At 56.4% G+C, this 26,055-nt stretch overlaps 10 protein-coding genes across 10 annotated transcripts; 5 read left to right on the forward strand and 5 right to left on the reverse strand.

The window, feature by feature from the left end:
* Nucleotides 1–756: 756 nt before the first annotated feature.
* CDEST_04991 (Putative glucose-methanol-choline oxidoreductase, alpha/Beta hydrolase) lies at nucleotides 757–7,003 on the forward strand. The gene is made up of 5 exons (XM_062921150.1): nucleotides 757–1,933; nucleotides 1,987–2,103; nucleotides 2,166–2,724; nucleotides 2,782–3,309; nucleotides 3,360–7,003. The coding sequence occupies exons 1-5, from the start codon at nucleotides 1,252–1,254 to the stop codon at nucleotides 5,596–5,598; spliced, it is 4,125 nt and encodes a 1,374-aa protein (XP_062777201.1). The 5' UTR covers nucleotides 757–1,251; the 3' UTR covers nucleotides 5,599–7,003.
* Nucleotides 6,090–8,788, reverse strand: CDEST_04992 (Putative six-hairpin glycosidase superfamily, alpha-L-rhamnosidase, six-hairpin glycosidase). Its single transcript, XM_062921151.1, has 2 exons — nucleotides 8,351–8,788; nucleotides 6,090–8,285 (listed from the first exon to the last, which is right to left on the reverse strand). Exons 1-2 carry the CDS (start codon nucleotides 8,686–8,688, stop codon nucleotides 6,146–6,148), a joined length of 2,478 nt encoding a protein of 825 aa, XP_062777202.1. The 5' UTR covers nucleotides 8,689–8,788; the 3' UTR covers nucleotides 6,090–6,145.
* Nucleotides 8,789–9,231: 443 nt separating this feature from the next.
* CDEST_04993 (Putative helicase, ubiquitin-conjugating enzyme/RWD) lies at nucleotides 9,232–13,625 on the reverse strand. Its single transcript, XM_062921152.1, has 2 exons — nucleotides 9,674–13,625; nucleotides 9,232–9,611 (listed from the first exon to the last, which is right to left on the reverse strand). Exons 1-2 carry the CDS (start codon nucleotides 13,449–13,451, stop codon nucleotides 9,361–9,363), a joined length of 4,029 nt encoding a protein of 1,342 aa, XP_062777203.1. The 5' UTR covers nucleotides 13,452–13,625; the 3' UTR covers nucleotides 9,232–9,360.
* A 336-nt stretch (nucleotides 13,626–13,961) lies between these two features.
* Nucleotides 13,962–15,072, forward strand: CDEST_04994 (Putative HIT-like domain, aprataxin, C2HE/C2H2/C2HC zinc finger, HIT-like superfamily). Its single transcript, XM_062921153.1, has 2 exons — nucleotides 13,962–14,258; nucleotides 14,320–15,072. Exons 1-2 carry the CDS (start codon nucleotides 14,168–14,170, stop codon nucleotides 15,063–15,065), a joined length of 837 nt encoding a protein of 278 aa, XP_062777204.1. The 5' UTR covers nucleotides 13,962–14,167; the 3' UTR covers nucleotides 15,066–15,072.
* Nucleotides 15,073–15,490: 418 nt separating this feature from the next.
* Nucleotides 15,491–16,133, reverse strand: CDEST_04995 (Putative High mobility group protein HMGA; the record flags this gene model as incomplete). Its single annotated transcript, XM_062921154.1, has 2 exons — nucleotides 15,491–15,597; nucleotides 15,695–16,133. 2 exons carry the CDS (start codon nucleotides 16,131–16,133, stop codon nucleotides 15,491–15,493), a joined length of 546 nt encoding a protein of 181 aa, XP_062777205.1.
* Nucleotides 16,134–16,835: 702 nt separating this feature from the next.
* CDEST_04996 (Putative translocon-associated protein (TRAP), alpha subunit) lies at nucleotides 16,836–18,384 on the reverse strand. Its single transcript, XM_062921155.1, has 3 exons — nucleotides 18,132–18,384; nucleotides 17,637–18,073; nucleotides 16,836–17,567 (listed from the first exon to the last, which is right to left on the reverse strand). The coding sequence occupies exons 1-3, from the start codon at nucleotides 18,207–18,209 to the stop codon at nucleotides 17,279–17,281; spliced, it is 804 nt and encodes a 267-aa protein (XP_062777206.1). The 5' UTR covers nucleotides 18,210–18,384; the 3' UTR covers nucleotides 16,836–17,278.
* A 492-nt stretch (nucleotides 18,385–18,876) lies between these two features.
* CDEST_04997 (Putative cyclin domain-containing protein) lies at nucleotides 18,877–22,248 on the reverse strand. The gene is made up of 4 exons (XM_062921156.1): nucleotides 21,755–22,248; nucleotides 20,531–21,634; nucleotides 19,934–20,473; nucleotides 18,877–19,879 (listed from the first exon to the last, which is right to left on the reverse strand). Exons 1-4 carry the CDS (start codon nucleotides 21,764–21,766, stop codon nucleotides 19,586–19,588), a joined length of 1,950 nt encoding a protein of 649 aa, XP_062777207.1. The 5' UTR covers nucleotides 21,767–22,248; the 3' UTR covers nucleotides 18,877–19,585.
* Nucleotides 22,249–25,085: 2,837 nt separating this feature from the next.
* On the forward strand, nucleotides 25,086–25,306 carry CDEST_04998 (uncharacterized protein; the record flags this gene model as incomplete). Its single annotated transcript, XM_062921157.1, has 1 exon — nucleotides 25,086–25,306. The coding sequence occupies one exon, from the start codon at nucleotides 25,086–25,088 to the stop codon at nucleotides 25,281–25,283; it is 198 nt and encodes a 65-aa protein (XP_062777208.1). The 3' UTR covers nucleotides 25,284–25,306.
* A 5-nt stretch (nucleotides 25,307–25,311) lies between these two features.
* Nucleotides 25,312–25,730, forward strand: CDEST_04999 (uncharacterized protein). Its single transcript, XM_062921158.1, has one exon. It carries the CDS (start codon nucleotides 25,325–25,327, stop codon nucleotides 25,646–25,648), a length of 324 nt encoding a protein of 107 aa, XP_062777209.1. The 5' UTR covers nucleotides 25,312–25,324; the 3' UTR covers nucleotides 25,649–25,730.
* A 2-nt stretch (nucleotides 25,731–25,732) lies between these two features.
* Nucleotides 25,733–26,054, forward strand: CDEST_05000 (uncharacterized protein). The gene has a single exon (XM_062921159.1). The coding sequence runs from the start codon at nucleotides 25,825–25,827 to the stop codon at nucleotides 26,044–26,046; it is 222 nt and encodes a 73-aa protein (XP_062777210.1). The 5' UTR covers nucleotides 25,733–25,824; the 3' UTR covers nucleotides 26,047–26,054.
* Nucleotide 26,055: the final 1 nt, after the last annotated feature.

Raw genomic sequence — 26,055 nt, forward strand, 5'->3', positions numbered from 1 at the left:
TTTTCCTCCCCCCTCCCATCGTGGAAGACTCGGTCCGGCCAATAGACACAGATCGGCTTGGGTACTGTACAATAGTCCCCTGCACGATCATACTTGGCTGTTCCAGGCCGGCTCCCCTCCGTCCCTCAGCCCCCTTTTCGCAGTACGCCGCTGTTGCTCTCTCACCTTGTATTTTCGACGACGACGCCTTCTGCACATCCTCATCCCCTGCGCCAACACAACCGTCCACTCAGACTTCGAGAAACATGGCGCTGAACCCTCCGAGTCTCACTCCAGACTTCATTTCCACCACCTCTTGCCGGCTTCAGCATCTCAGCCCGTGCCGAAGCTGCGCTCCTTTGTAGCCCCCCGACTCTCAACATGAGCTCAATCCAGCCTCACCACGGCGTGCCACCTTCGCAATTGGTTTGGGATTCTCTACGAATTCAGATGCCACGTTCTGGGCCTAGGACTTGAGACACGATATAGTCGTGCCTGACATCAGACCATCGCAACACCGGCCTGCCTCGAGTTCGGTAGAGAGTCACCGCGGGTCCTCATGCCGCTTGCTGTGACTTTCTCCACTGCCCGCCGTCATGGATCGTCGTTCGTCTCTTCTTTTGCGCATCAGCCCGCACTTGATTGGGAGGACGGATCCGGCACCGTTCCTCGCCGAGTTGGAGAGGTTTGCAATCCGTAGCGCACCCAATGTACTTCGCACCCCCCCATGTACCTACTGGCAAGGATGCCCCCAGCACCCTGGCCACCCAAGATGGTATTCCTCCCCTGCCTGTTGTGGACCTCCCGTCCAGGTATCTACACAAGAGCACATTTGGTACTAGTGTGGGAGTTCTTACCAGGAATAGGCTCACGGCGCATCTCTCTCTGCTCAACCCCCCATGGTATTCCAGGGCCATATGTTCACAACTTCTTGGAGCTCTTTTCTCTCCCTTCGCCTCAGTTGTGGCCTCATCGTCCGCATCCGTCTTGATATATGAACCTACATCCTCACCTCTGCTCCATCTCGTTATATAGACTCTGGTGTGCCCTCCACGTCTCCAGCCCGTTGCTCGACAATCAAACCCGATCAACATATTCCACCACGTACTAATCATATAACCCGCTCTAAAGCCCTACGCATTTTATTCTCCTTCTCATTCTCATTCTCAACAGATAGAGCTACCTGCCTCTGAACGATACAGTGACAGCACACCTCCTAGACCCAGGCCCCGAACCAAATCCAGAGTTTCTAGCGCTAGACGCGCCGCATTGATGGCTCCGATGGCTGCTACCGTTGATCCAATAAACTGCATTGAGCCCATCAACGTCGATAAGGCCAATGGGATTCACGCAGAAAACAACGGCGCTCATGTAAACGGCCACAATGGCCACAATGGCCACAATGGCTCAACTCCCAGACAGAACGGCTTCTCGCCTGCCTCGACAGACTCACGCCCTCCCACGTCGTCATCTCGTTCGTATCAAGAGGATACCCCGTCCAACGGGATCAGATACAGCAGATCCCATAGAATCCCGACGTTCGGCATCCATGAAGAGGATAACGGTCCCAGGTCTAGGGGCTATGCGAACATCCGCACATATGCTGATGATGCTCGAAGACAGTACCCCCGTATCTCAAAGCCCGTCGAGTTGATGCGCAGCAGCTATGACTGTGTTGTCATCGGCTCGGGCTACGGCGGTGCGGTTGCTGCATCCCGTCTTGCCCGCTGCAAAGATGCGAACGGGAAGCGCCAGTCGGTCTGTGTACTGGAACGAGGCCAGGAGAAGTGGCCTGGCGAATACCCCACCGGAGTTCTCGATGCTTTCGACGAGGTCCACGTCTCTGGCGAGTTCGCCCCTGGGTGGCTTCCAAGTACCACCGTTGAAAGGGGTGACCCGACGGGCATGTATCACTTGATATTTGGAAAGGGGCTCAACGCAGTTGTCGGCAACGGTAAGTGCACTACACTAAAAAGAAAAGAAAAGCATGTTGCTGACCCGTGACAGGCCTCGGAGGAACTAGTCTGATGAACGCTAACGTCTTCCTCGAGGCGAACGAGGCCACCCTGTCCATGCCTATCTGGCCAAAGGCCATCAGGGAGGACCCCGGAAGTCTCAAGAAGTGTGGGTAACGCTCTACACACTCGTGAGGCGCCATTCGAAGAAACTAACGTGCTCCGCGCCAGTCTACCAGAGAGCCAGGGAGGTTCTCGAGCCCACCGAGTATCCAGACGATTGGCCTGAACTTCCCAAAGTTAAGCTCTTCAAGAAACAAGCTGCTGCTCTTGGCCTTGCGAACAAGTTCAAAATGGTTCCCCAAACGACCAGATTCCGAAATGGCCCCAACAGCACTGGCGTGGAGATGTCCCCATCAGCTTTGACCGGCCAGGACTGCACTGGTCTCAACGACGGCTCCAAGACGACTACTCTGGTGACATACCTGGCAGACGCCTGGAACTGGGGCGCAGAGATGTTTTGCGAGAGCGAGGTCCGATACATCAAGAAGGCCGACCCCAGTGTCGGTGGTTACCTTATCTTTTTCGCCTGGCATGGCCGCAACAGGGGTCACTTCAAAGCAAACCTCCATGGCGACTTGATGTGGGTTCACGCCAAAGAGTGTGTCTTCCTGGGCGCCGGTGCCATCGGCAGTACCGAAATTCTACTCCGTAGCAAGGAGATGGGTCTGCCAATGAGCCCACGCGTTGGCGAGAACATGAGTGGCAACGGCGACATGCTGGGCTTCGGGTAGGTCCACCCTTCTTTCTGTAGGAAACACAGTCTTGGGACTAACAGTTGAGCCAGATACAACATGGACGAAGAAGCGAACGCAATCGGAACTCCCTTTCCGAGTCCGTATAACCCGGTCGGTCCCACGATTAACTCCATCATTGATGATCGTGAGGGGCACGAGAACCCGCTCGATGGATACGTGATCCAGGAGGGCGCGATTCCCCGGTCAATGACACCATTCCTCCAAACACTGTTGGAGATGATGCCCGGAAACATCGAGGCCACTGGGGAGTCACTGAATGAGAGAGTGCGTTCCGCCTTCGCCCGATATTCAAGCCACTTGTTCGGCGCCTACCGCCAGGGCGGATCAATGGACAACACGCAGGTCTACCTGGTCATGTCCCATGACAGCAGCCAGGCGATGCTCACTCTCAAGGATGACAAGCCGGTTCTCGAGTTCCTCGGCGTCGGACGCAGCGATCATGTCCGGAAGCTCAACGACTTGTTGGCCAAGGCCACCCAAGCTGTTGGCGGAACATTTGTCAACAACCCATTCCATGCCTTGATGGGAGGTCAACAGGTGACTGTTCATCCTATCGGGTAAGTTCACATTCTGATCAACCACAATCACTTTCTAACAGTATATCTAGTGGGGCATGTATGGCTCGAGATGACACCGGTGCCACCGGCGTGACGAACGATGTCGGCGAGGTATTTGCCGGGGACGAGGACGAAACCCACCCTGGTCTGATTGTGACTGATGGTTCCGTTATTCCTGGCGCCATCGGTGTTAACCCCTTCGCCACTATCACGGCCCTCGCTGAGCGTTCTGTCGACGCCTACATCCACAGGAAGAACCTCAAGATCCACCCCAACAAGAACGGCATCCTGGACCTTTTTGGCGAGCCCAAGTTCGCACCAAAGGACAACCGAGACACGGAAAAGCTCAGCGTCGAGTCACAGAAGATCCACGAGGCAAAGTCGCTGATCCATCACGCCAGCAGGTCAAAGGCAGGGGGCTTTGGCTTCACTGAAGTCATGTCAGGATTCGTCCACCGTGATGACGGACTAGTGGCCGACAAGCGCGCCACCTATGAGCTGGCTTACCGGACGGCCAAGAGCCTGTGCGAGAGCGCGAGGTTCTTCCTTAGCGTCCAGGCCTTCAACACGAAGTCCATGATTAAGGAGCCGGATCACTCGGCCATGTTGACGGGAACCTTTGTCTGTCCCACCATCCGCGGGTCTCCGTTCATGGTTCAGCGAGGCGACTTTAACCTCTTCATTCTCGATCAGAAGGCTCCCGGAACCCGGAACATGACCTACGACTTTGACCTGCGAGGCGTCAACGGCGAGAAGTATCACTTCCATGGGTACAAGGTTGTCGATTCTTCCGTCGCGCTGGCCCCGTTCCAGTTCTGGAAGGCCACCAGCACCCTCTACGTCACCGTCTCCGAGCCGAACCGCAGTCTGGATGTCACCGAGGATTGCGAGGAACCGTGGCGTCTCGGAAGGGTCATCGCCAAGGGCATCATGCACATCCAGCCTGCCGACTTCGTCTCCCAGATCATGACCATGACGCCGACGGGCAGCAGTCTCATCAGGAAGGCGTACAGCGCGGCGAGCTTCTTGACCTACTTCACCCGCAAGTCGCTGTCTCTCTTCCTCGCGCCCTTCACCCCTCTGCAGTACCCCAGCGTCACCTACAACGGTTACGTCAACGACACACCCCCGACCGCGTCGTTTGTCATCGTCGCCCGCGACGGCGTCAAGACGCGGATGCACATGTGGGAGCCGACAAACCCTAGCATCGAGCCCAAAAACCTCTTCATGATCCCGGGTGCCGCTGTGGACCATCAGATCTACGCGCTGCCCACGATCAAGTATAACGCGGTCAACTACTTCACGCGCGCTGGCTACCGCGTCTTCATCGCAGTCCACCGCATCGGCCAGCTGATGGTCGCCCAGAACAACTGGACAACCTACGACGCTCGGCTCGACATGCAGGCTTGCCTAGAGTACATCCGTGAGAAGTACGCCGAGGGTAATTCTCCGGACAACAAGGTCTACTGCATCGCCCACTGCATGGGCAGCGTCGCCTTCTCGTGCGGCCTCCTTGACGGCACCATCCCCTCGAGCTGGGTTCACGGCATCACTGGTAGCCAGGTCTTCATGAACCCCATCTGGACGACCCTCAACATGGCCAAGGTCATGGCGGGCCCGATCCCGCTCGACAGGATGTATAAGATGGTGCTAGGCAACTGGTTCTCCTGCAGCACGGCCAAGGACGACAGCTTACTCCAGCGGGCCCTCAACGAGGCGTTGCGGCTGTACCCGGAGGAGAGGAAGGAGATCTGTAACAACGCCAGCTGCCATCGTTGCACGCTCGTCTTCGGCCGGTGCTGGAACCACAGCAATCTCAACGAGGCAACGCACAGGCAGATTGACCGCTTTTTCGGTGGCGTCAACATGACACAGTTGCACCTCCTCATGAAGCAGGGGTTCGAGGGCCACGTTATGACCAACGGCCCGCTCTTCCGGCCTCTCACAACGACGGAGAACATCCGCAGACTCAGGGGCATCCCCGTCATGCTCTTCGTCGGGCGCGACAACGCCGTGCTAACCCCCGAGGCGACAGAGCGCACGTACGAGATCCTGTGCGACACGTTCGGGTCCCACGGCGGAGATGGCCGGAAGGGGCTGCAGTATCGTCGCCGCGTCGTCCCCGGGTACGGCCACCTAGACTGCTGGATGGGCCGTAACGCGTGGAAGGACGTGTATCCCTTTGTCAGGGAGGAGGTCGACCGTGTCGTCCGCGGGGAGGATTACCACTTTGACGACCCCGAGGACAAGTTCTCCCGCATGGTGGACAGTGGCGAGCTTCTGTACTAGGTAGATGGATGTCTTGGGGATCTTCGTTGTCAGTAACACTTGGTTTGTTAGGCGTCTCCTCCCGTTAGGAGGCGGACGTTGATTGTATCGATACCCTCGCCCATTTCCTCGGTTCGCTTGGGCAAGGGTATGTAACGGGGGAAAAAAGAGGGGGTTAGGGCGTTAGGGGCCAAGGAGCACATGAGAAAAGAAAAACACGCTGGGTTTCCCTCAGTAGACGAAATGAGGGGGTTTGTCACTCGCTTTTTCTTCTTCCACAATGGGATGGAGTTTCGGGGGTGGAAAAATTCGTCGTAAGAAAAACGGGAGCTGCGCTTCCAATGTTAAAAATCCACATCATTCATCCATTCGTTGCTTCAGCTGAGATCAAGAGCCCAGTATCGCAAAAGGATTCAAGTATTGTACAAACTCCCCGATACCAAGTCCCGGTTCATGGTCACATTAACACCGCCGCCATCCCCTTTGTCGGATGGTGGCTGCCCTGTTCTTTGAAGGAAGACAGTAAAAAGATGACACAAAAATATTTATACACGCCCACGGTTCCGCGTCAAAACATCTCGGCGAGGGGCTTGACGTAGTTTGCTTCCAGCGCATCCCAGTCGACCTCGCCGGCGGCGCGCTCAGTCATCGGCGGCGGCGCCCAGGCGTCGTCAAAGACGAGCCGCGTGTCGTCGCGGTAGATGAAGCTCTGGCGGTGCCACTCCTCCTCGTTGGGCGCCTCGACCCGCCCCAGCGCGATGTCGAGCTGCTCCACCGAGGCGGCATCGTCGTCCTCATCGCCCCACGCAATCCAGGCTGTCGTCGTCCGGCCACCCTCGGCGTCGACTTTGTGCGAAGACTGGCCCCACTCGAACGTGCCGTTGGTGAGCTCCGGTGCCGTGATCTCAACGACCTGGCCCCTCCGTCGCTTGTGCTGGTGCGTCGCCGTGGACGAGGTCGAGGCCACGACGCGGGTGAGCTTCACCTCGAACACGCCCTTTGTCGTCGCGAAGCCGCCCCTCGCGAAGGCGAGCCATTTCGAGAGGTGGGGGCGGACGGTCCACTCGGCGCCGGCGGGGGCGAGGAGCTGGATGCCCAGGACCTCGGACGTCAGCACGCTCGTCGGGCCCGAGGACCACCCGTGGCAGTGGGAGTTGCGGGCCGCGGACCAGTAGGCCGGGTACTGCACGCCGCCGTCGACCATGAAGCCCTCGGCGAGGGTGCTGTTTGTGAAGCCGGGCCCGTCGAGGAGGTAGGACCACTCGAGGAGCATCAGCTCGACGGCCGCGTCGTGGTCGTCGGCGGCGGCGTGGGCGAGCAGCTCGAACGACGACACAAAGGGGGAGATGACGTTGGGGAACTCGACGGCCGGCGCGCCATGCTTCGTCCACCGTGACTGCAGGTTGCCCGACACCACGGCGCGTCGGGACCGCGGCGTCGCGCCCGAGATGAGGGCCCAGCTGTTGCCGTCCTGCGGGTCGGTGTGTTCCGGGCCGCGGCAGCTCCGCCGGCCAATGTTGTCCGAGTAGAGCCCCGTGTCTTTGCAGAAGAGCTGCTGGATCCCAGAGTTGAGCGTCATACGCAGGCCGGACCAGACGCCGCGCGGGCGGGCTGCGGGTCGGTCGTCGCCGAGCCACTCGGCGAGCCTGATGCTCTTGTCCAGAACGGCGCTAAGCAAGGCGCTGGCCTCGAGGTTGTGGCCCGTCATGCCCGGGCGCAGCCAGTCGGCACCGCTGGTGACGTGGAGGAGGCCGGTGTGGTCCACCTTGTCGATGCTCACATTCAGGGCCTTGAGGTATGCCGGCCAGCGCTGTGCCACCCAGTCGACGTCACCCGAGAACTTGACGTAGTTGTAGGCGCCCAGGAGGGTGTGGAGGTGATACGTGTCGCTGAACTCGCCGCGGAAGCCTAGAGGCGGGCCGGCGTATGGCAGCGAGCCGTCGGGGTACTGGTGGTCGAAGAGGACATCGAGGGCATTGCGGACGGCGGTCATGTCGTAGGTGCTGACGGCGATTCCGGGGATGGCGATGGACATGTCGCCGGGCCAGACGATGCGGTCGCGCTTGGCGCCGTCGGTGGTGACTGCGGTCCCGTTGGCGATGGTGAAGTTGGAGTACCACGACCCCGTAGGCGACTCGTTGTGGTCCCAGTCGCGGTTGTAGTCGATCAGGGCAGAGCCCTCACGCGGGTCGATGGTCGAGAGCTGGAGGGTATAGGCGCCGGCGTACCATATGCGGTTGAGGGTGCTGCTCGAGCTGTGGAAGTAGCCCGAGTAGGCGCGGCCGTTTTTCTGTGAAGGGAAGGCGGTGCAGTTGACCCACAGGTTTTGAAGCGTCACCCACGGCTTCTTGTAAGGATCTCTACCGGACGGGTTGACGAGGACCTTTTGGTTCTTGTCGTCGTTGTCGTCGTCGTCGTCGTCGCCGAGAACGGCCTGGCCCTCTGGGCGAGATTGCTCTACGATACGGTCGTCGGACAGGACAGGGTACTCGGGCATTGAGAGGGTGAGGTACTTGAAGGCTCCCCTGATAAACTCCTTACCCACGCACACCGTGCCGGTTGTATCGCCAAACTCGAAGTGCAGGGGCAGGTCGCGTTCCAACTTCTCGGTCGTGGTGTCTGGCTGCGTTCCAGCGTAGAGCGACGATTCGGAGTACGCCAGATAGATCTCGGGGTCGTTGCCGGCGGAGGATACATCGAAGCATACGCTACGCAGGACCAACAGTGATTAGCCACAGGGAGCATCGTCGGGTGACCAGGTCCGGAAAGATACCGTCCAGCAATGTTCTCCTCAAACTCCAGCGTCAACACCGCACCCGGCCCAATGGTGATGCCGCGGCTGAACGTGTCCACGGCCGCAGTGCCGATCTCAACCGCCTCGAACCCCGACGTCGTGATATTCCCCTCGGCGTCCCATATGCGAGACGGCACAATATGCGTCTTGTTCGCCGGCGCTTTGATATATCTCTCCCAAGGTCCCTTGAAGACCGACACATCGGGGAGAGCCTCCGGGTCGATAAACGGAGGCCGCAGTGCCGCCAGAGCCGTGGACGGCGCGAGAAACATGGCCAGGGAGGCCCATCGCGCAACAGGCACAGTGGTGGGTTTCATGGCGCCGATTCGGTGGTAAATGGGCCAAATGGATGGAAGGTCGACAAAAGGAAAAGCGGTTCAGGATGATCAGGTATTTGTCCAGCCGGTCGAGGCCATCCGGAAAGCGTGCTAGTAGATGGAGGGCACGCGCTGTTGGAGGTGTGGGGTGTCGGAGGATTGGAAGGCCGTCCCTGTTGAGGGAGAGATGGGCGGAGGTGTGTGCACGAGCTACTCGTGTTGGTGTGTTGGTGCAGTGCAACGTGCGATTGCAGATTTGGGGGTGTTTGAGTGAGTGCCGAACCAAGCTACCCCGCCTCCATCCCCCACCCGGTCCCGCGACCCCGGCCGTCGATCATCAGGAAGTCCTCGAACAGTGGATCCACCTACCTAGCCATTCCGGCTTGAGGTATTAGTCGCCAGCCCCCACAAACTGTTTCCTTCTCTGTTCTCGGTATGTGATGCTGTGTTGTTAGTTAGGCACAGCGCTCACAGAGAAACACATGGTGATGTAGTTCCCGCTGGACTCATTGTCGCAAGATAAACCTGTATCCGCCCTCCTCTGTCCAAACTATCAGGACCAGGTCTCCCTTCTCTTTCGGAGTCCCGGATGCGATAGCATGTCTCAAGTCATTGCTCTAATTTTACCCAGTTGCTCCCTTGATGTAAGTCGCAGCGCCACCTCTACCATTTTTATGCGTCTAATCCGTCCAGCTCTATCAGCTTTCCAACCATCTTAATCACCTCGTTGTCCGTGAGATCCAAACCAGGATTCTCAATCTTCATCGCAATCACATCGTCAACCATGCCTCTGAGTCTTGACACCAAGACTCCCAGTCGTGCCCATCCCCGGAGACGCACCCACTCATCGACCACAAGTCCTCTTCCCAAGGTATCCAAGCTGATAGCACCCGAGAACAAAAGCAACGTGTATGCGTTGAAAGCTACAACAATGTCAGTAAGGTTCCCTTCGCCCCGCACACAACAAAAAAACACAGTGACTTACGCGTCAGGTCCCGAATGAACGTCTTGCTAGTGGAGATCAGGGTGAAGTACGACATGAACGAAGCGTTGCCGGTGAACCCCTGGCTGCCGAACAGCGTGCTGCTGGGGTGCACAAACACGCGGCCCTGCTCCTGGGTGAAGTACTTGATCGTCCGCGCCTCCGGGTCCAGCTCCTTCGTACCAGAAACCGTATTGGTGAACTTCTTGTCGGGGTACTGAATGCGCGCGATCTGCGGGTTGAACGCTGAAGCCGTGAGCGCTCGTAGAAGCGTCATGCCGGACTTGCTCCGACTCTGCGCCGCCGCAAACCGGTTCGTCTCGACGATTCCAATCTCGGAAAGGGCCGAGTAGTACTGCATCCGAGTTGCCGATATGTCGTTCAGCGTGAGCCACGAGAGGAAGTTATCATCGCAGAAGTTGCGCAGCTGGCGTTGACCTACGCCGTCGCCCCTCATCTCGTCCCACTGCTTGAAGGCCTCGAGGTCGGTAAGGAGGTCGCCGTCGCCGTTGGAGAAGCGCATGCGTGCGTCCTTTGCCTGGTCTCGCTTGTCCGGAGGCGACATGAAAGGGCTGCGGGTACTGAGGATGGCCGCAATCGCGACACAGTCATCCAAACACCCAAAAATGGCACCGTAAACCATGAGTTTTGCGCATCGGAGATCGGCTGGGATCATGGCGAGCTGCTGTCCTAGGGCCGTCATTTCATCTCCGTCCAACGCACCCATCCGCCGCAGCAGCTTGATAGCTCCGTCAACCGCCGTGCTGTCTGGCGGCGTGGGCGACTGCGAAAGGAACCCGGCCACGTTCCTCATTCCCATGGCGCGCACCGAAAGACACATCTGCTCCAGCGGCACTCGCCTGATCTCGGGATCGGGACGTTCGGCCATCTGCTGCTCGAGATTTCTGGTGTAAAGCTTGTAGCACTTGCCCGCCTGGACTCTGCCTGCACGGCCTCGTCGTTGTTTGCAGGCCGCCTGCGATGCCCAGTTCTCCTCCAACTTCCTCATGTTATTCACAGGGTCATACGTAGTCTCCTTCACCTTGCCGCTGTCGATGACGGCAACGATGTCATCAATCGTAATCGACGTCTCCGCCACGTTGGTAGCAACCACGATCTTTCTCTTACCGCTGGGTGGGCTGGTAAACACGCGCTTTTGCTCCTTCGTCTCGAGAGAGGCGTGAAGGGGGAGCACATGCAACGAGTTGATCGACCGAAGCGCGCCGCAAGCCCGATTGATTTCCGCCACTCCGGGGAGGAAGATGAGGATTCCTCCCGTCTTGTGCGAATGAGAGAGGTCTGCGTCGATCTCCCTTACAGTCTCTGCGAGGAGGTCGTAGTTGATGCGGTGGCCCAGCTTTTGAATCGTCTTGCCCATCGCGTCGCCTCGCCCACCGTCCGCGTCACCCGCGTCGCCCCTGAAGCCTGTCATGCTGATGATATCATCCAAGTAGTAGTCGTCAACAGGGTATGTCCTTCCGGCGATCTCCACCATGCCGACGTCCAGGCCCTGGGAGGTGAAGTAATAGTTGAAAGATGCGGCATCAAGAGTGGCACTCATGAGCACCAGTTTCAAGAGGTTCTTTCTCTCCTTCATGACCTCCCTGACAATAGTGAGAAGGAAGTCCGTATCCAAACTGCGCTCGTGCACTTCGTCGATGACAACATGACTGACGTCAGCTAGCGATGCCGCGACATCTTCGATCTTTCCACCAGAGGTCTGCAGCCTTCTGAGTAGCACACCAGTCGTCACGAACGTGATCTTCGTGTTGTTGCTCCGACGGTTCTCGCCACGAATGGCGTAACCAATCTCGTCCCCGACCCTGGTGCATCGCTCCTCGGCCACACGGTCGGCCAGACCGAGTGCGGAGATCCTCCTGGGCTGAGTGACCAGCATGTTCACACATTTACCCAGCCCCCTATTGTACAAATCATCCAGGATGAACTGGACCGACTGCGTCGACTTACCAGAACCAGTCTCTCCGCTGATGATGGTGACATGGTTGTGTTCGACAGTGTTGATGATCTTTTCACGAACCTGCCACGCCGGCAACTTCTGGCGCTTCGACATCATCTTCTCCCAGGCAGGTTCCTCGGTCCTTCTCAGCCACTCGTCTCGTGTCTGAGAATCGGGGGTCCACGAGATGGGCTTCGGCAGCCTCTGTGTTTTTGTTGGGGGCCTCTGCGGTCGAGCTTCGCTAGGGACCTCGGATGCCGTCGATGCCACCGCAGAGATCTCGGAAAGCTTCCCGGGCCGTTCGATGATGCTGTTGACGTTCTGCTGAATCCAGTCGATGGCCACAAAAACCTTCATGGGCTCTTCCCAATAGGAGTCCTCCAAATAGGCAAGAGTCTGCTTGATGATGGACAGCTTGATTTGCGCCGGGAGGGGCGCCACGACGGCGAAGATGAGCTGGGCGGGGTAATTGGGCGTCTTGCGGACCTGAACTGCCGCTTCTACCGGCTTGCCTACGTTCTTGACCTTCTCCAGCTTGATCTCGATGATATCGGGCGAGGTCTTTTTGAAATGATCGCCGAAGGAAGACTCCATCGCCGACACTTCGTCGCCCCACAGCTCATCGGCCGAGACGCCCGGTGGAAGAAGCTCCTCTACGGTGCTCCGCTGTGTGTCCTCTGACAGCTGGCCCACGAGGCGTTGCTGAAGAAGCTCGGCTGCTTTGCCCTCACTTCCGCCGGCCTCTTCCAAAACGCGAGCGCAGAGGTCAGGGGCATAGCCTGATTCGGAGAGGCGCTTGATGGCACCCTCCTTCTTGAGATCCATCGATGCGACCGAGATTCCCGCGGCATAGCTCTCTGGCAGGGCCCAACGGGGTAGGTCGTCCTCGGGTACGTGAATCAACAGCCACTCCAGCGTCTCCTCACGATCTTTGCAGATCTCCGTGGCTTCTTCCACATGGCTTCGTCGGAAGTTCAATTTGCTGAGCTCGTCGATGATGGCCTTCTTCTGCATTGCCGGCATCTGTACCTTGTTCGGGTTCCAGGTGACGTACTTTTGAATCAGAGCCTCGACCTGCGCCCGCGAGCGCTTGCCCATCTCAATCTTTGGCGCTGTGATCCAGCCCTTCATGGCGTTGGACGCGCTCAATCCTGATGCGCCAGGCATGGATTTCGCTTTCTCCTTGGCCGCCTCGGCATCCTTTCTCTTCTTCTCCGCGGCTGCCTTGGAATCTTGCCTCTCCCTAAGAGTCTTGAACGGGTCCGCGTCGTACATCCATGCTTTGCCGTCCTTCACATCCTGCTTCTTGATGTCTTGGAAGTCCTTCCACATGGACTTATAGTCCGGCGGCAGAACAGTGTGCTTGTTTTGCATGCTGCAGACCCTGAAGAGGGCGTAAGTTGCCGCCGCGTGTCTGGCCTCCAGGGCGGTGGGCCTTGTGAGAAGGTGCTTGTAGTCAGGGGCGATCTTGAACGAGTCCAGGGTCATGAGCTCCTTGGTCTTTGGGTCCTTTGCGCTGACGGTGACGAAGCAAGCGTATCCCTCGGGGGTCTTTCGCATGTCATAGACGGGCTTTTCCCACTGCTGTTTCTGGCAGTATTCGTTGAAGAGGTTCTGGGGCAGCTTCCCCGTCCATGATGACCCGCCAATGATCTGTTTGACAGTCGGCTTGTTGGCGGCTGGGCCGGCAGCCTGCTCCATGAGCGACAAGCCAGCGATCTTCTTGCTCTTGGCACCATCCTTGGAGGACGATGTGGCAGGTTGAGCTGCTGGGGCGGCTACGGCGCCCTTGTCCTTTCCCTTGCCTTTCTTGGGGGGCGCCATGGCTTCTGGCTGTGCTTGCAAGTCGTCGGCTAAGGGAAAACCCGGGCCATGCGGGCCTTGAAGTCGGACGGAGAGTGCGTTGGCGTGGGTGTGTGAGGTGATATCACGGCGTCGTCAAAAGAGGACGTCGTCGAGATGGATGTCACTGAAAAGTCACAGGAAATTTTGTTCGTCCTTGGATTTCCCGCCTCAGTGGTCGTTGGTGTCGCGGCAGCCACCAACCCAACCCGGTTTAGGTGTCGGTGGCCTTGCAGATGTCGCTTTGCAGTGGGCACCCAGCGACCTTGGCGCCTTGGGCGAATGGCAGGCCAGTACTGGGTAGGTAGGTGGTAGGTACCTATCTTCGTACCTAAAGGTACCCATGTACTCTGTCACCTAGGTATCTACCTAGGCATGTTGGCTATAGGCGGCATGGCGGGGCACGGCTTCTTCTGCAGCTACCCCGCTGTGGGTAAAGGAGTTTCCATTGAAGCTTCCCCATCCCCCTCTCCCCTTACCTGACGCGTGCTGGTCCTTTTCACCTCCACAAAGAAACAACTCGCAGCTTGTCATCACAGGCTTGACGGCGTGAGTCACGAACTGCAGTCGCGATTGCCACTCATCGCCCGAAGTATACACGTACATGATGAGAGAACCGATGCCACGCTCGGGATGATACGCGAAATCAGACTTCCTGGTCTCAGTCCCCCACGTTTTCTAGCAATCCAGCAGTAGCAATGGCGGCAGAAGATTCAGACCCGGAAGATGCCATCACACAGGACGAGATCAAAGGGACCTCTCCCGCGCTGGACGCGCGACGGGATGCTTGTAAGTAAACCTCTGATTGGATGCCATACGTAGCACATGCCCTGATACATGCGCACTCAAGTCGCGGAGCTCATGACCCGAAAGCGCAAGCCCGAAACAGGCTCCGGGCCATCCAAGCCCTCCCGCAACAAGCCCTTCCGGACCCGCGACGGCCTCGGCGCCTATATCGAGGACCCATCATCCTTTCCTGCCTCGCGCGTGATATACCATAACGATGATTTCGTCGCGATCAACGACCTCTACCCCAAAGCCAGCGTCCATACGCTGCTGCTGCCTCGATCCCCCAAACACAGCCTCCTCCACCCGTTCGAGGCGTTCGAGAACGCCGAGTTCTTAGTATCGGTGCAGAAGGAGGTTCTGAGGCTCAAGGACCTTGTGGCAAAAGAGCTGCAGCGAAGGTTCGGCAAGGGAAGCAAGGCCGAGGAAGCACGGGAGGCCGTGCTGGACGGGCGCGTTGAGCCGGAGAGCGGAGCGCTGCCCCAGGGCCGGGACTGGCACGCCGAAATCATCACGGGGATTCATGCACACCCCAGCATGAACCACCTGCATATTCATGTCCTCTCGCGGGACATGTCCTCGGAGTGCATGAAGCATCGCAAACACTATAACTCCTTTAACACCCCGTTCCTTGTCGATGTCGCCGACTTCCCCCTGGCGGCGGATGACCCTCGCCGCCACCCTGGCCACGACGGGTACCTTATGAAGAGTAGTCTCATTTGCTGGAGGTGCGGCGAGAACTTTGGGAACCAGTTTGCGAGGCTCAAAGAACACTTGGCAGTTGAGTTTGCCGAGTGGGAAAGGGAATAGAAGTGTAATAGGGGGCGTAGCATCTACACAAGAGCACGGCCGTGCTCCAAGCACAAGTTTCACGCGCAAACAACACAAGCCATCCAGAGCTTCTTCAAGGCATTGATCGATCTTGTATTCAGCAAAACGCATGGTGTCTAATAAACGGTCGAATCCTCGTGTGCTGAGGGAAGCCTCAGCTGGGTTATTGAGAAATATTGACCTTCCTTGACACCAGATATATTTTGAGAAGCCACTTCGAGAGCGATGGGCGGGTGCTTTTTTTTATGTTCTTTTTATTTCTTTTTTTATTCTTTTTCGCGAACTGTTCTTCGATTCCCGCCAAACCAACGCCCAAGACCCATACATCGTAACTTTGGTGTAACAGCAAACATTTCCTTCTTTCGTCCGTCGCGTTCACTATTGGTAACAAAGGGAAACCGTGGTCAGCCGAGCAGTCCTCGCATCATTTTCGAGGGGAACCAGCGACGAACCTCTTCGGTGGAGTCGGCGGCATCGGAGAGCGGCTTGGAGACATTCTTAGTAGCCTGTTCTTCACATCGATTGGTGAGCTGACGTCTTTCACCCATCGGAGGAGGGGGGCCGGAGCAACAACGGCGCAATCCCGATAGAAGTTGGGGTCCGCTAACCTTCATCGTCAGACCCTGATGACGAACCAGAGGAAGACGACTCCTTCGAGACGTCGCTCGTCCTTCCCTTAGCCTTTCGCGCTGACTCGGCTTTCTTGGGCGTGGGCGCGGCAGTAGACGCGTCGGATTTGCGAGGGCGACCACGGGGGCGGCCGGTGGACGTGGCGGAATTGGTCGGCGTGCTCTTCTTGGGTGTGGCAGTCGCAGCTGTGGGCGTGGTAGTCGCATCGGCGACGTCGCTCTTCCTGGGTCTGCCGCGTCCTCTACCGGTACCCGTAGCGGGCTTCTTGGGGGTAACGGCCTTCTTCACGCCTCCGCTACCTTTGGGGCGACCGCGAGGGCGTCCTGTGGGGACGTAGGCGGCCTTCTTCTGGCCATCGGCTTTGGGGGGCCTGCCGCGACCGCGCTTCTTGGGTGCTTCTTCCGGGGTTGGCGCCATGGTCGCGTTGTGTGTTTGTTGGACGGACGGATTAGACAAGAAAAGTATCGACAATGACACGGGAATATGAGACGGAAAAAAGAGTGTGGTACTCTCAAACCGCGTACTTTTTCAACTAAGGGTTATTGAGAGAATCGCAGTCGTTTTCTGGAGTGCGACAAGATATTTGGGAAAGGTGGGAGTGAAAGACAGGAGGTGTCGGGACAGAAAGAGTGCGCAACGGGATAGGAGCTCTTTGGGGACGGACCTGTGTTGCAAGGTCTAACCTGCTTAGTGCGGAAGCGACCCCCGTGACGGGCGTGGCAGAAAAGCGCGTTTGCGCGTCATTGTCGCACACAGGGAAGCTCGCCTTAGGCAGGATTACAGGGTCGCAGGGTCGCAGCTGCCCATTGCTTCTGGGGAGCTCCTCCTGTCTGGAGGCTAAACGCCGGTTATTTCCATTTGGTGCAGCTACCAAGGAAAGAATGCAGCGATTCCCTGCTACGATATCGGGTTTCTTGGGCAATCTTTTACTTCCGAGATTTCAATTGACCTGGTAGAGGCTTTTGAGAACCAATTTTGGTTGCCTGCTATGATCTGGTGCTGTCCGCAGCTTCTTGACGATGGATGCTTGCTTGGATGCAAAAGAGACTTGCTGGCAGCCTAGCACCGCTACCAATGCAGGATGTCGTGACTCCCTGAAACAAGAACAACATTTATGTCAGGTCATGATGACAGTACAGCAGCATCGCTAGAGCACGTAGTTGCTTTAGTTTTTTTCTGCCACATGATTTCTTCCTTCCTCAAATTGAAGTTGCAGACAGCTTGAGAACAGCAAAGCCTGGGCCTCGAAAAAGGCGCTGGCTGGTACATAGTACCTCTGATGATTCACTCGCAGTCTACAAAGGTCACAACAAAGCTTCGCCAAGTTCCAGCAATTTTCTACATCAAAAGTTCGGCGGCTTCATGCCTTGTTTACAGATATTGTACAACACGTTTGTAGTTCTTTTCAACCCCCGAAAAAGCAAGCAACTGTGAACATTCCGCCAGGCTATATTCCAGCCTGTCGAGTGCTTTTCAAGTTGCCAACCTGTCATAGCATGGGCGCTTCATATCTAGGCGCGTCTGGTGCGTCGCGTGGTTCGCGTCGTAGAGGTGCTGCCATCCTACTCAGCACCCTTCCTGAGCTTGCCGCTAGCACCGCTCTTAACGCGCTTGGCGACAGGGCGGTTGATGTGGTGCTCGGGGATCCAGCTCTCGTCATAGCTCTTGCCAGTGGAGGTAGCCTCGCCGGTGGCATCCGAGTCGGCCAGAGGCACAGTAACACTAACAGTACGAGCCTTCTTAGAGGACTTGGCCTTCTTGGCCTGGGGGAACAGAGCCTCGATCCAGGTCTTGTAGACGAAGTAGAGAGTGCCAGCGAAGGCACCGGAGAGGAAGAGGTAGAGGAAAATGCTTCGGGAACTGTCAGCTTGTCTTCCACACAAAGTCGCAAGAGGTTGCGCAAGGGCAGTATGAACATACATCTGGGGGTCGAAGATGCTGGTGGGAGGCTCGACGATTGCGGCGGTGGCGTTGTATGCCTCGAGCTGGAAGATATCGCCCTTGGCATTGCTGACGACAGCAATGAGCTGAAGGAGGACATCCTGAGGGTTGGCGTCGAGGGCGAAGGAGTAGGGGACAGCCTTTTTGTCGCCAGCCTCGATCGTCAGGTCGTAACGGGCAGCAGTCAGGTTGCGGATGATGTTGTCGCTGGGGAGGGCATTTTCGGGGAGCTCCTTGGTGCTAGACAAGGTACCACCAACCAAGGCGACCTGAATCGGCGCATCCTCGTGATTCGTGAACTCGACGAAAGCCTTAGTGGGGTGACCGTTGACGATCTTAACACCGAAGATGTCGGCGTCAGGGAAGGTAGTCTCGATGTCGGCCTTGAGGGTCGGGGCAGTGGCATCCGTATCAACCTGCGGCGGATTAGATGCCATGGTCGCGGGCGTTTAGGGTGTCACGGGCAACACTTACGGGAGCCTCTTCGGCAGCGAACGCGCCAGAGAGGGGGAGGGCCAGCAGGGCCAGAAGCGAAGACTTGAGGTAAACCATGATGACAGTGACGAAGAGATGCGATGGAATGCGACGTGACCAGTTCAACAATCGCAACCAGCGGATGGTGTTTGGAGGGGGGGAGCAAGAAGGAGAAAGGAGAGAGTGAGGGAGACGAGCTAGAGATTGAGAGAGGAGAGGGGGCAGGCAGAACCAATCCGATTCAGATCGTCTCTCGGCTGAGGTGTCAGGTTCGGACAGGAGTCAACGGAAAAATAAAGTGTGCGTGGGTTAGGTGGGTGATTCAGCAATGGGAGGCAACGGGAAACCGAGGTGCGAATCAGCAATGTGGCCTCACAGCTAGTTTGATCCACTGCACTGGGCGAGAGTGAGGTGAACCGTGAAGGACCCAGCCTGAGCCAAGCACGCCTCAGCCATGCATGAAAGGCAGTGTGCCAATGAGAGGTCTAGTATCGTGCGGAGCTTCCCCATGGCGTAAGTACCACCACATGGAGAACCAGCCACCCGAACCAGGGGGAGGCCGGGGCTTGCCACCAGCTCCAGAAGCTCCAGGAAGAGCTTCGTCTGTCTCAACGCCGTATCTGTATCGCACCCCATCTATACGTACTTACTGCCAGGGACGGAAACAACATATGCTACCCACCTCACAAGCCATGCAATCTCAGCGGTATTCTGCTCAAGATATTCATTGCGTTCTTGTTGTCCCAACTGCTGTGACGCCGCCTCCGTGGCCTCGTCAGCCAGCCCTCTCTAGCTGAACTGTAGACAGTACATAGGAAATGCAAATCCCTTTGCCAAAGAAGAATTATAACTCATACACAAGTTTGGTGCCTTGTCCTAAACCCCTCGTCTTCAGGCAGGTAATCATAGTCTTGCCTGTTCATCTATGCCACAATCCTCCACGTATTGCACTTGCTTTTGGTTTCGGTTCTGGTATGTTGCTCCTGAAAGCCTCGTTCCTTGCCGGTGTGCCCTGCCTGCCATGCCCTAAAGAGGAACCGTCCTCCAACGCCGAAAATGCTGGCCTAATAAAAAAGAACAAAACGAAAATAGAATAAACCCCCGAACCGAAGAGGGTCGACCGAAATGAAATGAAAGGCTGAGTGGGAAAACCAGTCATGGTATCGTCAAGTCGTCTAGTGTCGTCAACAGACCGCCAAAGCGGTCCAAAAACATTGCTCAAGAGAAAGGGTTGCCGGTCATTGACTAATGGTTGCATCTCGAGGCCGGCCATTAACCCACCCGCGCTTGCAACTGTTGTATAATAGCAGCTGTCCGAGTGGCAGCGGGTGTCGGAACCAATATTGCTAAGAAAAGAAAATTGGTGTCGCGTCGATCCATGCACCTCGTTGGTGCATGGATGCGAAACCTCTCGCACGATGCGGGGGGGCTGTTGGTCGAGCACGATTGTCCTACTAGCCCTGAAGCTCGACCATCGCCTTGGCATGGTGAGGCTGGCCAACATTGCCGTCAAGCTCACCAAAGTCGAAGGCCGAAGCACGGCCGGTGGATTGGTGATGCGGAAGGGTGAAGCCCTTGGTGATCTCGGTCTGTACATACTCGGCAGCGCGTTTGTATCGCTTGTCCGAGTACTTTTCGAAGACGGCAAGGTGATGCTTTCGCGGGGCGTGGCAGCACTCCAAAATCATGGTAACCAGGTTTCTCAGCTGACCCCATGTGTATCCAGAATAGTGGACATGCGCAGGAGTCTGCGTCGGGTTAGTACTGCGTCGGGACGAAAACACGAGCAATGATGGACTTACCCAGTCTCCTTTCTTCAAGATCATGCGAGACAAGCAGTGCGCTGCTGCGGCAAGGAAGCTGGGCGGGCTTGCGACAAAACGTTCATCCATGATGGTAACCTCCAGGAAGTACTTCGCCAACGTGCGCGTCTCGAGATCATAATCGTCCGCCTTGCTGACGCGGCGCAGGAAGCTCATCGGGCCAGGGAAGCCCAGCTCGAAACTCAGCATGCTGAGCATAAAGCGCTCGGCCTTGAGGATCTCGTCAACCTTGTAACCATTGTCCACCATGAAAACGATCTCCTGCAGCGATGGGCAGTTAATCTCCTCGTACTTGGAAGCCACGAGCAAGGCGGTAGCACCGACAAGCTGGAGCTTGCCAATCGACACAACCTTATACGAAAGGAAGCGGTCAATGTAGTTGACCGTCAAGAACAGCGTCTCTGGCAGCAGGCTGAATCGGTGGTGGACCTGCACAAGCCAGTCCATCAAGACGGAGCGCATGGACCATTGGATCTCGGCCTGGTGGTCCATGTAGTGAGGGTCAGGCAGCATTCTCATCTGCACACATTATAGTTAGCAGCGGCCATGAGAAGAAAGGGTGCTGAATATACGAACCTCAAGCTCTCGCATGTACTCAAAAATATCATCGCCATACTCTGCAACCATGCAGACGTCCCAAACCTCGTCGTCGACCTCCTCCTGGGTACGGGTACTCTCGACGATGGCACGGGCGGTCTCCAACTCTTGCTGGACCTTGTCGGTAATCTTAGGCGCGAGCACAGTAGTTGCGCCGCCAGTGGTGAGGTCGCCTCGGGACCGGTAGGAGTGAGCAGTGGTGTAGCCCTGGTCATCGTAGAGCTCTTCCTCCTCCTCCTCGTCCCAGTACTCCTCCGGCTCGGACATGGTTGGAGCACCCAACGATTCGGCGAGCTGCTCCATTGAATGCTTCTCAGCATTTCCCTCGAGCATGGCGATGGCTTTCTGCAGGTCGTCTCCAGCGTCAGTGGTGTCTGACGAACGTCTGTGGTAAGGACCGTGGTACTGCTCGTTGCCAATGTGCTCGACAGCGTCCTCGTAGGCAGCTTCAGTCACATCGTCCATCGGCTTCCAGATCTCCGCGGAGGTGGCAGAGTGTGCCGAAGTTGTGGACAACTTGCTCTGGGCACGTCGCAGAACATGCGCAACAGGCTCCTTCTTAAGCTGAGGCTGAGACTTGTGATGGCGAGGTTGCTTGCTCGAGGCCGACTCCGCGGGCGCAATGGGGTCCTGAGCAACATGTTTGCTCTTCGAGGGACGTGACTCGTGAAGCTGGGCCGCGGAAGCTCTCTTAGCGACCAGCTTGTTCTGGGTCTGCGAATCATTTCTGACCGGAATTTTCGGCTGCTTCCATTCTGTGGTTACAGGACCATTCTTACTGCCCAGCGCGGCAGCCCGTTGTGCAGGTCGCGAGAAGCCATCCTTGCTATTGATCACATTCTCCTTGTTGTAGACAGATTCTGTGCCCTTGCCCTTGGCAGGCAGCTGGTCGACAGGCAGCGCAGCGAGGTTTTTTGCCGTGTTGCTGACGTCGCCGAAAGCGGTTCGCTTAGCTGCAGCCTGCAGACCGCCGCCGTTGCGAGACATGATGTTACCTGCTGACTTGTGTCGCTGATGGAGTGAATCGTGCTTCGAAGGGATGATGTTCTCGTTGCCACCAACGTGGACTTTGAGGCGCTGGGGCTGTTTCGGGAGAATGTCAGTCAATGGGCCTGGAGAAATCTCGCCCTTGACAAGTGGAGTTGGGCATAGCCGTTACGAGGGAGGCGGGCTGTAGCTAAGGTAGGGAGAGCAATGACTTACTCTAGCGTCCATTGCGACTGCTGCTGGCCTTGCGATAGCTAGCGCTGCTGACTGGTACTGCTCGCGACAGCACCCTCGTAAAGCAATGAGAAATTATGAGGTCGCGGTGGATGATGATGTGTGGAGTGAAGTAATGGCGCGTCGTAATAGCATGTAAACACCAACGAATCCCTTGACTGTGCCGTGTCGTGCGTTGTTGTGAACAGAGCCCTCTGAACTCCCAATTACTGCCGATCAGATTCAGGCACGGTTGGTCGAATTGAAGGGATGGAGGAGGGACGAGAGATTGCGATGGATATGGATATAAACGAAGGGAAGGCTGATTTATCTCGGGGACTGGCAAAGGATAAGAACCAGTGCCGGGCTGCCTTGACAACGGGCCAAAGTGGAGGGAAGGATAGGATGGGGACGGAGGCGAGGGTTAGGAAACAACACTTGGATGGGAAGAAAAAGGACTCAGCCAAGAAAGGCAGCTTGGTGGTAACTACCACGGCGGTGCGGCGGGCGGATTATGACCAAAAACGGCCTGGTAAGATGGGGGCGACCCGTGGACCAGAAATGTGAAGTGGACTGTTTTTGTTTGTATACATAAACAACGACGGCCGGAGAAACGTGAGTACGTACCGAAAACGCGGTATCGACGCGCCTCAGGATTGGTCGGAGGTAACGGGGCTCGGTTGGCCGGTTGATGGTAAGGCAAGCCCGATTCACGCTTCCTCCCTCTCTCTGTCTCTGGTCCAACCTTCTGGGCGGCCCATGTCTCTACGCAACGATGCACATGAGCGAATCCGGGGAAATTTGATTAGGCAATGTATCGCGGCCTAGGTACATATCTCCGTCAGCGTTTCACCGAGATCGTCCTGCCCTGGACAACCATTCATGTTGTTATTGTTGTTGTTGTTCACAGACTATGTCATTTGTTTGTGCCAGTCTGTTAAACGTCTCTCACTTGGTTTCAAGCCATCAATACAAACAACATCATAACTTGATACTAAACAACATGTTCTAAACAGCCCCCCCTTTTCTCCAAACCCCTCTCATCAACGGCTTCTTTCACTTCGTTCTTTGTCGATTGTGTTGTCGAAACCCGCGACGTTTATCCAGTAGCTTGGCCTGATTGGGTCTTCTTCGAGCAAACAAAGACAACTAGTTCACGTTAATCTCTAGACCGTTGGGCGACTCGTGGGAAGAACGCCATCGCGTCCCAGGACAAAAAAAAAAGATGTAGTTCGCGTCTTCTCGAAACTGTTTGATATAGCCCCGACAAGCCGAACCTTCCCCTGTTCCCATTATTCGCCTCTTTCAGCTCTGCTTTCAGCTCTGCTGCCTTCTTTCCCACAAGAGGTCATGCCTGAAACATAGGCACACCGCACTCCTGGTAACGCCACAACTGGGTTCCCATACGTCTGTCTTGACCAATATCCTAACGGGCTTCTCTGATGAGTCTAATGGGCAGTCCCCCCAAACCCCTCTACCCGATTCGTCCCATCTCACCAGAGCGATTTATTACTATGTGAACGCCTCTTATTCGGCCTCAGTTTCCCTCAATGTTTTCCACGCCAGTCTACTGAGACACTCCAACTTATTTTTTATTTTATTTTCAATACGTCTTGCGTTCAAACATGTCCCGATGCAGGAACTTGTGTCTTCTTGCTTTGCTTATATCACCCAGTATCTCAGTAGTTGCGTGTAAAGTTGATGTCTTCGGTGCTCATTATGTTATAAGTGAGGATATAAATGATAGACTGGGACACAAGAATCCAATTTAACAGCACTCAGATTCCGCATTCAATATCTATGGTCATTATGGCATTGCTGCAGCATGGGATTATCTGTGAACTTTGCCATGCTTGGAGACAGAGGTTTGTCTTTTGGACCAGTTCGCGTGCTGTCCAGAACATGGGTGGTTGGGAACAACTGGCTGCGATTGTAATCACTGATATGGATCATATCGGAGGCTGTCGGGGATGACTATCCAGCTTCCAATACACTATGTGTTTCGGTTCCCGTGAACAGTAACATACCGTTGTTCTTTGCTGGATAAGCGACCCAAGTCATCCCAATAATCATCATTTGACAACGTCGAATTCTGGCTGCGCATTCAGCGATGCAAGACGAACCTTGATCTGGTCATCCAGCGGCTACAGTGTACAGACTTACCACGTGACACTGACTGGGCGTTCGGTCCGAGGACCCGTTTTTCTTACAACTCCGCCATGAGCATCGCACTTTTCCGTTGCTGTGAGGGTCCAGCGTGTGGAGAAATAGACCATGCATCATGGGGGTGCAGCTGACAAACGCCGAAGGTATCCTGGGCCGAAAGGAGAATGAACAATGTCAGAAAATAGCTAAGTACCAAATTGTGAAGGTTGCACAATTGTGAGCAAGCGGACAATCTGCAAGCCCGGAAGCCGACACAAATGTCGGGAGATCTTCGGCGTCCCTACCACCCCTCCCCATACTTGTGATCGTTGACTGACTAAGCCAGTCCGAAATTGGAACACACCTTCGAGGCTTGTTGTTCCGTCGCGTCTCCCAGCGGACATCCAAATGACAAGATTTCTCGATACCAGCAACAAGACTGGAGTAAAACTGGCGGGCAACCACCCAGGATTTTAATCACGGCTACGAGATCTTATATGCAAGAAATGAAGATTGTAGCAGCTCTTATGGGTTCTCTGACGATCAGTTGACGCAGCAATGCCAGCAAGGCCCTGCGCGCGTCAGCCGGAACACCAATCTGTCACCAAGTCACGTGGAGCCTTTGTCACTCCGCTGTGCAGCGGGCGGAGCTTTCGCGGGTCTCGGAGGTCCTCCAGACTCATCACCAGGGTTGCGACTCATTGAAGGAAAAGGTGTCGACCCCGTCCCCTGACGCTTTTGCTGCGTTGATGGTGCGCTGGATTCTCTTTCCCAATACAAAGCGCATTCACCCTGCGCCATTAACGACTAATGCAACGGAATTGGACGTACGCGCCTGGCCTGACGGCCTGTGACCGGCATAGCAGGCCCATCCTGCGTACCGGCGTTTCTGGCCAGTCGCATGAGCGCAACGCGATGCGCATGTTTATTTTGATGATGAATTGGGCAGCGACTCGCTCGGCGGAGGCATCCCTAGCATTGTGTGTTGGCGGATGAACAAACGAGGGCCCGTCAGGGACAGGCTTGGTTGTGCGCAGGCATTTCTACTATTTCTGCATGATGAGCGCAACATCTTCTTTCCCACCCCTCACCCATCATTCCCCGCCACGCAGGCTGCGCTGGACGAGACAACAGCTTGTCGCCAGATACGAATACAAGGTCGGCGATCGCAAAATAATCCTGGGGCCCAATGACTGGACGGCCGGCGCCGCAATACTGTAATCTGACTAGTTTGGGCGCATACACTTTCCCTATCGTACTCGATGGCATTTCGGCAGCTCAGTCGCACAATACCACACGCCATCCTTTGCGACGTCAAGTCGAGGAATTGGGACACATGGCTCGACTGCCGCATGCCATCGGCTGGCAGCCCGGTGTTGTCAATTAACATCAAGCGCTTGACGAATGTGAGGGGGAACGGTTGGTTCGATGCGAAGCTCCCAGGGCTTAGCACGATATGCGACGCCTTTGGACAAGGCCCCTGCAAGCTGTCGCAGACTCCAAGCACAAAAAACTGGAGACACCGGCAGTGCAAAGCCAGAACGCGCGCACGGTACGCCTCTTGCCCTGGAGGACCCTACGTCGTCGCAACTTTCTTTTCCGGACTGCCGCGATTGCGCGGACAGCATCGACCACGGGAAGAAGAGTGCGCCCGCCCTCTCTCTCGGCGCGCAGTCGCATCTCGCGCTGGCAGCGCACTTCTGCCCGGCGCTCATTGTGGCATCATCAAGGATTACCATCGAGGGACGGTGAGAGAGGGGCAGAAGGGGCGTGGCGTGGCGAAAGCGACCCAGCCATGCGAAAAGGAATAGATAGGTTGAGTGTGACGCACCGGGGTTGCAGAATTTGACTGACGCAACCTCCGCTCTCTCGCGCTCAGTCTCTCTCTCACTCACTTCTGCTCCGCTAATAACTGCGTTGAAGCCAAAATGCGCGGGAGAGTGCCGATCCTCCCGGTAGAATCCAGCGCAACAATCCCCAAGCAGGAATCAGCAGCAGCGCCAACAACTGGCAGACTGGACTCGCTGGACAGCAAACAAACAAACCCGTTTGGAATCGACGACGATTCGTGGCCATTGTGCCGGGCCACTCTGCAGTGTTCCCGCGTGTATTGCTCTGGCGGCGGTGGGTGGTGGATGAACATGGCATAGCATCGCATG

Source organism: Colletotrichum destructivum, chromosome 3 (genome assembly GCF_034447905.1).
Source record: "Colletotrichum destructivum chromosome 3, complete sequence".
Taxonomy (NCBI): Eukaryota; Fungi; Ascomycota; class Sordariomycetes; order Glomerellales; family Glomerellaceae; genus Colletotrichum; species Colletotrichum destructivum.